At 32.3% G+C, this 12,197-nt stretch overlaps 3 protein-coding genes across 3 annotated transcripts in view; 1 reads left to right on the plus strand and 2 right to left on the minus strand.

Moving 5' to 3' along the window:
- The window catches only part of LOC143531292 (putative WRKY transcription factor 53), a 31,676-nt gene extending 29,682 nt beyond the window's left edge, over positions 1-1,994 (minus strand). Inside the window, exon 1 of the mRNA XM_077026619.1 lies at positions 1,702-1,994. The gene's annotated coding sequence lies outside the window, so the exon portion shown is untranslated. The remainder of the gene's footprint in view (positions 1-1,701) is intronic.
- On the plus strand, positions 2-1,078 carry LOC143531252 (uncharacterized). The gene has a single exon (XM_077026588.1). The coding sequence runs from the start codon at positions 2-4 to the stop codon at positions 1,076-1,078; it is 1,077 nt and encodes a 358-aa protein (XP_076882703.1).
- A 5,022-nt stretch (positions 1,995-7,016) lies between the features above and the next one.
- On the minus strand, positions 7,017-8,594 carry LOC143531265 (putative WRKY transcription factor 41). The gene is made up of 3 exons (XM_077026598.1): positions 8,220-8,594; positions 8,007-8,138; positions 7,017-7,763 (listed from the first exon to the last, which is right to left on the minus strand). The coding sequence occupies exons 1-3, from the start codon at positions 8,528-8,530 to the stop codon at positions 7,238-7,240; spliced, it is 969 nt and encodes a 322-aa protein (XP_076882713.1). The 5' UTR covers positions 8,531-8,594; the 3' UTR covers positions 7,017-7,237.
- Between the last annotated feature and the right edge of the window lie 3,603 nt (positions 8,595-12,197).

Here is a 12,197-nt window from a genome sequence, read left to right on the forward strand (position 1 = left end):
CATGAACGCAGTTGAAGCTAACAAAGGAGGTGTATTTTTTCTTTACGGCTATGGTGGAACAGGAAAGACATTTTTGTGGAAGACATTATCTGTGGCAATACGATCTAATGGTCAAATTGTATTGAATGTTGCTTCAAGTGGTATTGCATCATTGCTGTTGTCAGGAGGTAGAACAGCACACTCCAGATTTCATATTCCTATAAATCTTAACGAGGACTCAACTTGCAGCATAAAACCAGGAAGTGATGATGCGCATTTACTAAAGGAAACAAAATTGATTATATGGGATGAAGCCCCAATGATACATAAACATGCATTTGAAGCTCTTGATAGAACAATGACGGACGTATTAACTCCTAATACTTCTATCAATTCGGGAATCCCATTTGGAGGTAAAGTTATTGTTTTTGGTGGTGATTTTAGGCAAGTTCTTCCTGTTATTACAAACGGAAGCAGACAACAGATTGTGAATGCATCTTTATGTTCTTCCTATATTTGGGGTAAATGCAAACTTCTTAGGTTAACAAAAAACATGCGGTTAACCATCGGAGCTCAAGCATCTGATATTGAGCAGACAAACCAGTTTGCTAAATGGCTGTTGGATATAGGCGAGGGAAATGTCGGTGGTTCAAATGATGGCGAAGCAACAATAGACATACCTCATGATCTTTTGATCAATGACTCGTATGATCCGATTCAAAGTTTAATTGATTTTGTTTATCCTTCAATTCTACAAGATATCAAAAATATTGAATTCTTTCGTGAAAGAGCAATACTTGCACCTACCAATGAAGATGTCCAAGACATTAATGATCGATTGATCTCACTTTTTCCCAGAGATGAAAAGGAGTACCTTAGCTCAGATAGTATCTGTCCAACAGAAGACTTCGTTGATCCGTTGCAAGCAAATTTATACTCGCCCGACGTGTTAAACGGTCTTAAAATTTCCGGATTGCCAAATCATAGATTGGTCTTAAAGGTGGGTGTTCCTGTTATGTTACTCCGAAACATTGACCATCAAATTGGTTTGTGTAATGGTACTAGGCTGCGAGTCATATCTCTTAAAAACATGTCGTAGTAGCTGAAATAATATCTGGAGGTAATATTGGTACTCGCACATATATTCACAGAGTAAATATGATACCTACAGATAACAAGATTCCTTTCAAGTTTCAGAGAAGACAATTTCCAATTTCAGTATGTTTTGCAATGACGATTAACAAAAGCCAAGGACAGTCACTATCAAAAGTTGGTTTGTATTTAAAGCATCCGGTTTTCAGCCATGGACAGTTGTATGTGGCACTATCAAGAGTGAAGAGTAGAGACGGAGTCAAATTATTAATATTCGACGCAGATGGCAAACTTACAAATAAGACATCTAATGTTGTTTACAAAGAGATATTTCGAGATTTGTAATTTATGTTTCACTTTGTCAAATTTGATTGTAACTTACTTTCTTCCTTAGTTTCAACAATTTATCAGTTTTTGTGTCTTTTTTCACTTTACATGAATAAATCTATCATTTATGTTACCATTTATATTGTGTCCAACCATATAATATTTAAGATTAATGTGTTAGTAAATTAAACATATGCTTCTACCTTTAATATTTAATACCACATTGTTTCTTCAAATATTTCAAATGTTTTTAGAATTATAAAATAAAATTTCTTAAACCCGTGTTCTACACGGGCAACTAACCTAGTTGGTGATATAAACACTAGTGTCCATATTGTTATTGTATACAAGTTGGGAAGCAGAGTGAACAACTTAAGTGTGTTTGATTTTGATAAGTGATAGGTGGTTGTTGTTCATGAGAGAAAGAGAGAGGTTGGAGTGTTGGATGGTGAAATTGAGGATTGAGAGATGATTTTAAGGTTGGAATATGTTCAAGTTTGACTAAAGAAACCGTGTGTTGAGTGTTACTTTCTTCCAGAATTTGACTCATCATACCCACTTTTGCTGCTGCTGACCAATTCAAACATAACTAATGTACCTATCCAGCCCTTTTACTTTTAAAACTTTGTAAAACAACACCCTCAACTTTAATATCTATATTAAGTAACTTTATTTGCATTGGCTTGGGCTATAAATGAGCCAAATGTTCAGTTGACTGTTAATGATCTGTTTGATGAAAAGTTTGTTTATGTTCCTTCATTTAATAAATGAACGAATATGACTTTTGTTCGGTTAAATAATTAAATGAACACGAATAAAGACCATGTTCGTTTAGTTGTGTTTGTGAACGTTGATATCGTGTTTGTTCATGTCCGTTTATGTTCATTAATGTTTCTCTGTTTTGTTTGCTCGTTAAAGGTTTTTAACATTTTGGTTACTTTTCTAATCTTATCACATAAATTTGAACAAAAATATATACATGACTATTATGTAAATTAATTTATATGTAAATTAACATATGAATATGAATGTAAAAAAAGAAGCATGAACTTGGTGGTCGAACCATTAACATTGACCATTTTCGGATAGCCATATCAAATGAAACATTGTTTGTGTTTGTGAACCGTTCACAAACAAGTTCATCTATTTAATTACGAACATGAAATTTCGTTATGTTAGGTGTTTGTGAATCGTTTGCTTGTCCGACATTAGCTTAATGGATGAACATGAGCAATGTCTTGTTTGGTTCGTTTGCAACCCTACATATAGCCCTATTGTTAGTTTGTTACTATTAGTGCAAGTTACAGTTTAGACCATGAAGTAATGAAATTGAATAATAATGCAAAAAAGAGATTTTCCCACTTTCCCCTTCATTACCTAATTTTTTTGGGTGCTGACCATTTCAACTCTATCTCTGTACCACGTGGAACATGCTAAATAGGTTTAAGCTCTAACTTGAGTTTTTAGCCAAATGAGTGATTGAAATAATAACAATAATATTCCGTTGGATGATATTGCAAATTAGTGTGGTTTTAATTTTGAACGCATAGTTTGTTTGTATGCTTATTATAAATATTCAAATATTTTTGGCATATACAAGTTTGGGATATTGTATGTGAGGCTGCTAATATCTTCGATATAATATTTAAAAAAATTGTGTTATATAGTCATTCTTATATTCCATCACTCCGATGTGATTCAAAATAAATCAGCACATAATTACGTTGTTGGTCCCTGACGTTTTCCTAAAGTAACAAGATTAGATACTAAGATTTAAAAGTCACAGATATAGACACTAAGGTTTTAATTTTGTAACAATATTAAGTACTAACTTTAACTTTCTTTAAATGTTAACAAAAAGTGCAAAAGAAGCTTAGGGCATTATTGTTATTACACATTCTAAACTAAAACGTTTGGCATATATGTGTTTTGTAATATTTTGGAAACTAATGTCCTGACTAGTATGACAATAAGTGATTTACCCATGTGTTGAGCGATGAAATCGGTTGGTAAAACTCAGGCGTTGCAATTATGAGTCAACGCGAATTCGGTTTGTATTGATTACCCTCGTTATTGGAACTAAACCTAAAAAAATAAATTTAGTAAATTAACATACTTAAAATAAAATTAAAAAATAATGGTGCTTGTATAGCATTATTTTAAAATTACCATATTTAAGACATTACTTATTCGGTCGGTAAAACCCGAACGTTGTGTTGTGGCGATGAGTTGGCGCGTATACGGTGGGTATTGGTAACGTTCGTAACAATACCTTAATAAAACCCAAAATATAAACTTGTCGAATTAACATATAAAAAGATTAACGCACAAAAAATTTAATAGATTTAAAACGACGTTTATTAGGTCTAAAACCGGCTTGGTAAAACCCGAGCGTTGAAGTCCAGGTATTAATAACCTGAGCCTTGAAACCGGACGTTGGTAAAACCGAGTGTTACGACAACAAGTTAACGCAAATTTTGTTAACTTTTAACGCAAGTTAAAGTTAGCACCTAACATTGTTACAAAATTAAAAATTTAATACCAAAACTTGTAACTTTTAAACCTTAGTACGTAATCTTGTTATTTCAAGTAAACATCAAGGATAACTGTGTAATTGTGTCGTAAATCAGTTAGTTAATCATTTGGATGACTAAAATAAAGCAGTTTCAATATAAAGAATCTTAATAAAAAAAGTGATCTCATCATACATCATGGTATAAGCTTTCTAGAAGAACATATTGAGTTAATTAGAAGTTATTACAGTTTGTTTTTCGGGTGGGTTAAACATATTATAAACGAGTACGTTATTAGGGACTTAATGGGCAAATCAAACGGCATAACCATATACATGTATACGAACGATCATAATGGTTTGGTATGGACAGGCACGCGTTTTGTTCACACCGCGTTGAACCATCATGACTCTTCATATCGTAGTTATTTAAGGCAAATTTTGCATAGGGGCAACATTCTACCATGGAAACTCTTCAAGTGATCGTTGTTACATTTGAAGGTGTTTCGTGACTATTAAGAGGTCAAGAACGGCCTATGGTTACATCCATATTTCTAGCTAATTTTATGGGTTCATAGACGCTTCTATAGTTCTATTATATACTGAATTCTAACAATTTTTATGACGGTCACAAGTATTACTTCGATCATAAATAACTTAGGTTATCACCAACAGTCGTAATCAACATCAACTTCGTCTCTCGGCACTAAATATGCATCAACAACCATTTGGACGGTCAACACTCAACAGTGAGTTAAAAGTCACTCTTGATGGCTAATGAATTACCCAACAATTAATGATATATTATTTCAAAAAGGTTATGCAGTTTCAATAAAATGCAAGTCTTTAGTCATTATCTATTAGACTTTTTTTTCACAAAAGAATATCCCATACTTGATTTTGTTTCTCTTTTAACTTATATGATTAGGATTTTAGAACACCATTAAAATATTTCAACATGAGATGTGATCTACACATAGTTTAAAGAAACATATAGGGGCTATTCTAAATTATAAAACCTACATTGGATAATGAGAATTCAGTGACATCTCCCATTCTAACTTGTCCGTTGTAAAAACATGAGTTTGTGATGCATCTAAACGCATAGCTAAAATCGCTTTCTCTTTACCAAATTGCTAAACAATCATATTAGTTAGAACTAGACATGATTATTAGATTCTTGACATACTTGACAACATGGTATTTTGGGATATGGGTTAGTGCATAAATATATGAATTTAAACTAACCTATTGGCTAAAAAGATCGTTTTGTTTTTCTAAAACTCAAACCTCATATGGCTTGTGCTATAAGACTCTCGAGTGTAAGATAAACGAAAGAGTAAACCATCAATTTCACCCATACTTATCATGTAACGAATCCTTAGAGAGATAAACCCAAATCCAATTCTAGGTAAATATTTCGAAACTCAAAAGTTAGCTTCTGCTAAAGGTTGGAGGAGAGGCCAAATTAAGCACCACAAAATTCAACTCTCATTTTTAATAGACATTTATGGGAGTATTTCACCAAATAATAAGTCAACTTTTGCAAACAACATCGAATTTCTAGAATTCAAATATACCCATACGTGGTCAATTTTGTTATCCTTCCAAATTCCAAAAATCAAGAGTCTAAAAGTAGATCTAGAAATATTAATTCTCTTCTCACTATTTTAAGTTGATAGAAAATCATAGAGAATGAAAGATTTTAGGATATTTTTTTAGTTTAAAGGTTAAGAAATTAAAGAATATGAGTGATGGTGATGTAGTATAAAATTCAAAGTTTGACTTCATACTAATTTATTATATTCAATAAGTTTCTCTTTTTGTGCTTCCCTTGTCTTCAACATATCTTTATTATACATCTTATAAGCTACACAACCTCTTAAAGAGGAAAAAATGGTTTAGGGTTTCAATCAACTGGAATTTAATGTTTATCAACCCAAGATTTCAAGGCGAGTGCAAATTACGTTCACGCTTTTAATGAAACGTTGTGCGTAGAGTTTCTTGATGAATTGCTTTCTAAGAAGCAACATATGAATTGTTTTCGTGTTCGCATACCAATTATTGTATTGAACTATTGTGTTACCGAAGATTTTAAGGAATTAAAAAGCATACTATAATCCTTGCATGATCATTTAAAAATTTAATATATAATAGACTTTCGATTCATAAATTTATGAACGGATTTGTAATTTGTTAGAACCGAGCCTTTTCTAAGCATGATGCGATGTTCATCCATGAGAATACAAAATTGCTTGTGTTATAACTTTAGTCATTACAAAAGAAGTAAGCCTAACGGAGGTAAATAACAAAGTTATATTAGACTGAAGATTATCATCAAGAGTAAGTACGATCAACCGTAGCTATCTATCAAGTTGAAATGTTGTTGATGCACCCAACTAACTTGTTTAGATATGATGGTTGTATTCACCTCTTCACTGCGTAGAGTTAGCATAGTGAAAGCACAAAATATTACCATTTAGGATTGTGGTGGATGCAAGAATTTTTTATAAAGAGGGTAAAATTTGGGTCGGTCAAAAATATGATTTTTTCTTTTTATGAAAATCATGACTATGATAGAAGAATGATTAACACAAACAAACATAGATTACAAAGAAATAATCATCTAAACAAATATATATATATATATATAATTCAAAAAATAACAGAAAAAAAAACTTTGAAAAAATAAATATTTTGAATTAAGATTGTAGGGTTAAAAAATAATAATTAGTTTCTTAGAGCTATCGGAGGCGTAGGAGTGAAATTAATAGTTTAACTAAATGCGTAAATTACTAAATTCGAATATTCATGTGTTTTTACTAAAAAAAAATAAATATAATAAAATCTTTAAATTTGAGAAAAAATGTTCACGGTCCACGCATTAAAAAGTTGGGACCGAGAGTTGGGCAAACTGGTTATCGTAACTTCAAACAAAGCGAAAGTTAAAGCATTGCCCGTGTAAATATGTTTGGTTCAAACATGAGTCAATCAACTTTTGGATTAGCACTTCAATGTAATTTCCTCTCACCATGGTTACTTTTAATACTCTAGACGCATTGAAATACACTCAAGATTCAAAAAAATTATATTTATATATAAAAAAAATTCTAGATGTTCCTTGGCTCTTACATCATACACTTTAATTTGTACATGCATGATTCTTGATGCTTTTATTAGTACACACAAGGTTTTATTGATTCTAGCTAGTAAGCAATACTAAGCATTCCTTTATGCAACTAGCAAACTATATATCGAATTTAATACTCTTCTTTTTGTGAGTTTCCTACGAGGCCATGACTAGAAATGAACAGTCATATGAATCAACTAATTAAGATATCCCGAGTTGTTAAACTCGAAATCTTGGCTATGATCTTGTGGATCAACAAATGGAGAATTAGTGGCTGAAGTAGCGGTTATTCCCGACACATTTGAGTCATGATCATGATGATGAAAATAGCTGCCCCCTTCGGTCAAATAGTTTGATCCGGATGCCGCGGGTGAGATAAATGAAGGTGAATATCCTTGCAAAACATTGTAATCGATTTCATGTTGGTAGCTTTCAATGGACCCGAATGATGTTGAAGGGAAGGAAAATGAACATGGAACCGATGAATCCAAATTTGAGGTGGTAACGTGGTTTGGTAGTAACAACAATTGGTGGTTGTTTTGTTCGGTATGGTCAAGTTTTTCAGGTGAATGTGGCGGTGCAACCGGTGGTGTAGCGGTGGGGTTGCAAGTGTGTTGCCCTTTGTAAGTGATCTCAAACACTGTAGGGTCCTCGTTTGTTCTCTGCACTTGTTTTTTTGCCATGCAGTGATGGACGTAGCGGTATGTGCATCTATAATAGCTTCTGCAAAATTAACAAAAATTGTTAACAATGTGTAATATTTTAATTTCATGGGTCACATAAAACAGGCTCGTATGATCTCAGATTAACTCTGCACACTATAGCCTGCTATATCATATGAGTTGTATAATATGAAGAAAAATGGTCATATATGGACATTATAATCTCTAATTTCTATCAAATGAACCAAATGACATGACAATGATGTGCAAGTGGTGTTTGTTTAGTAACCGGTTATTCAATTACCTAGGAAATTTAGAACCCAAAATGTCTTTTTGTCCGTACTTTCTCCAACTATAGACGTCATCACTGTTTCCCTCCAAACCATTTACCGTTGAGATTTTAATTTGGTTTGGCCATGCTGGCAATATATCCTTCCTGTAACATCAATCAAGTAAAAAATATAATGCATGAAGCTACGAGTGCACTAATCGATAATAAAGATTGACAAATATATACCTCTTCTTAGATACAAGCTTATCGTCTTGTAAATTATCGAATGGTTGATTGAAACCCTGACTTCGTGGGCTTTCATCAATGGAAACCGATGATTCAGATTGGTTGTGCAATGCTGGTGCTAGTGATGGTGTTTGACCACCAGAATCGCCTCCGTTGACCATCAACATAGCTCTATCATATGATGATATGATTTCTTGTATCAAAACTTGTTTTGTTTGAGAGGATGGTTCTAAGCTCAAAAGGGACTTTAGATGCATGGCTATCTCCTTCCCTTGTGTTAACTCATTGATAATACAAGCACTAGTGTCCATATGTTTATTGTGTACAAATTCAAATGGGCTTGAAATTGAATAATAAAGAGGTAGGATGGTGAAGCTAAAAATGAGATATGATTTTAACTATTTGAATTTAAGGTGATGTTGAAGTTTGACCGGAGAAACCGTGTCATGTGTTTTCTTTCTTCACAATTGGACTCATTGTAGCCACTTTTGCTACGTATGACCAATTCAAATCTTACTAATTTACCTATTCAGCCCTTTAACTTTGATAACTTTATAAAATAACACTTAAGGTTTTTTTTAACTAACATTTGATCCATGTACAATCTCATTTATAATTATAGGTCTAGTTAAATGTTCAAACTTCAAACCCAAGCCCTTAAAAGTAATTAACTTAGTGCTTGTGTAATTACTAATTAGGTTGTGCTTATAAGTTATGACTATCATTTTTTTAACGGCTAAATTTATTACACATTAAAAACGTCACATAGACAATAGGGATCGGTTCCCAAAATATATATTTACATGTACATAAAATTTACAAACCTACCAGCCCAACAAACATATTAAACATTCTTTCCACCTAGCCACCTAGGCCTTATTTTATTATACTAATTATCCTTGGTTATTTTATATCTAGTAATCACTTTCAAAACCTTATAAAATCTTAGTAGTTTTTTCCACAAAGAATGAGTAATTAATTGTTATTGTAATGCAAACTTAATATATTGTCATGGTGATAAATCGTCATAAAAGAACCGGTCACTGCAAAAGTTAAAATTCTTCACATTACGATTAACTACTAATTTTTTCTACCATGAGTCAAATCATTAAGTAAATCAAATCATGAAAAACTAAAACTTAGCAAAAACAAGCCCTTATTAAAGTTAGTTTAACAATACGGACTTGTTTATACAAAGCATGCAACTTTTGATAAAGTGGTTGGGTGCAAATAAATTTTCCCGTTTTTGCCCGAAATTTATTTATTCGTTTTCACTCGAAAATTTTAAGCCCCTCATGTTGGTTATAGGACAAGTTAGTTGGTGGAAGCCCAATAGTGGTGTACATTATTTTTTTCATGTCACCTCTGTTCGGTTTTCTAGCTTAGCACACTTTACAAATCTCACATAGTCACATTAAGATTCTTTTATTATATGTTATTAACTTATTATTGACTATTGAAGTATATGTAATAAATATTTGTTGCGTGAAATCATGGTGAGTGCCTGAAAGAGATATACGTAGAACTAATTTTCAGTTTCAGCCCTTGAAGTAATGTTATTGTGTTATTAAGCAAGGATAATTGTGTAATAATGAAAAAGTGGCTGCTGACCAATTCAAAATCCAAAAGAAAAGATTCATCCCCTTGGTTTGGCGTTCATATTCTGGGCTGACCATTTCAGCAGACAGTGGTCAGACTATAATAATATGTTGAAACTCCACTTCAAGTCATGCTCTAATTACGGTTTTTAAAGAATATTAAACTGAGTGTCATGACTTAACTTAAAAAACCGTTTGCACTAGTCATCAATTAATGGGGTAAATTGAATGGTTTCCCTTACCATGCTAATCACATGTCATGAATTAACTTAAAAGAAACTGACATAGTTAGTCAAAGAATGAAAAGTGAAACAAAAATGAAACGTAAAGGATAGTAAGAGTTTAAACGCTAAGAATGAAACCTGAAAGCTAATACAAACGAAAATGACGTTTTATTATGTAATCATGTCTAAAAGATAATACACTGTTGACGTGAAATTGTGACCAATATAAGACTCTGCATTGTAGATGGTCTCAGGTCGGCCTGAGGGTGAGCATCCTAGGCGCAATCACCCAAGGAGGCCTAAAATTTTTAGAATTATTAAAATATTATGTATCCTTGATGAAAGAAACAACAAAAACCCAGTTTATAATCTAACTATCTAATTCATTTAAGCCGATTTTTATAAATAAAGATAGAAAGGTTGGACAGTTCAGACCATATTCGAATTACCCAGTTTGTGCTGATTTAATTTTTTTTATTGTTTAAACCCAATAAAATATACACCTCCTTTTGTTTATTTTAATGTTACTTAAGAGTCTATATTTTTACTCGAACTTTAACTAGAATTTTTTAATGATTTTCGAAAACAACCCTGGATACTCTAATAGTCTAATAATATTTTCCGAAATCTAAACCGTTCTCGTTTTATAAAAAACTTGACCCAACCAAACAGTCAAACATTGTAAAGTTCATTTCGTTTGCAGTATGATTTGGTTCGTTTGGACTTATTTCAAGTGTTTCAAAATGTATGTTTCTTTTGGCCACGGTTGGAGAATAAAATCACAAATTCAAAGTGACAAGTGGGAGTAATTAAGATAGTATTAAAATAATAATCTGACTTGGTCTTGATCACACATTTGATTTGGACTATAACTGTACAGTGTAACGACACGTAAATCCACCTAAGTAGCACGTTTCTCTTGTCCCACGTTGACTTATCACATCGAATATACGATTCACATGTCATAAATTAAATAACAAAGTTAGTTACACTTTAGCTTAGTAAGAAAAGTACAATTAGTTAAATATATATGATACTTTTATTAAGTTGATGGTTCCAAACAAAGTTTTTTAATATCCGGTAAATAAACAAGCAGAGGGAATATAAAGCTATACTTTTCTTAATCACGAATCTAAATATAATATTTTTTATAAACAATGGCGAGCCAAAACTTTTTAGTCATGGGGTCATCACAAGGTTTTTCCTTCTTTCATTTTTCGACTACAAAAGAGATCCGAGTCATCTTTTTCTTAAAACGGTGTGGCTTTGATATATACAAACTTAACAAATTACAGTGACTAGAAGGTCACAAGACCCTCTTAATCCTCTCTGATTTCGTCCTGCTTTACGAAGCTTACTATTCTATCAACAATAATTTAAAAAACTTAATCAATGAACCACCATTAACGCATCAGTTTTCACATTTATCAACTTACTTTAGTAGTTTAGTTTTTGATTAAGCACGTCTGATGTCTCTGTATATAACCTTAACTTGCATTTTTTCATATAAGCTTAAAATAAAACTTTAAATTTTATCAATCTTCTCCAAACTTTAGTCTTATTATGCTTTTACTTAGAAATCAAAAACACTGCCTAGTGGTTGGTGACTTGGTTCATCATTAATTCCATTACTTGAGAGTTGTGACTTGTGAGTATGAGACTATGAGCCCAGTTAGGATTGGCCCAATAGACTGAAACGACCTTGTGAATTTTGATCCAGCCCAACCTGGGTCCATGGCTTGGTTAAGTACTTAAGTATTACAATGTGAGAAAAATCTTTTAAAATAAAACCCAATTATTAAAGTGACCAAAATCAAAGTCCAGTTTCTTCTAGAGACCAATTGGCCTAATCAAAAACCACATAATTGGTCAGAGAGCAATTTGCAAACAAATATGAGAGCTTATTAGTGTATTATATTCTGGTTATTTTCTTCTAGAATTCAAAATTTCAACATGAGTAGTCAATGTTGTTATCGTTCCAAAATACAAGCTACCAAAAATAATACTTATTTTCAAGTAGAAGAAAATAAACCTAGCATATGTTCAAGGTCAATTAGGTACACCGTACAGGCGTACACCATAGAGGAAGCTTATTTGGGCCTTGATATGAAGACTGACAGAAGCCCATTAAAATATGGACTTTTTAAGTTTATTTT

This window comes from Bidens hawaiensis, unplaced genomic scaffold (assembly GCF_021521415.1).
Source record: "Bidens hawaiensis isolate Kalapana, Puna unplaced genomic scaffold, B.hawaiensis_p1.1 tig00009139_1, whole genome shotgun sequence".
Lineage (NCBI taxonomy): Eukaryota > Viridiplantae > Streptophyta > Magnoliopsida > Asterales > Asteraceae > Bidens > Bidens hawaiensis.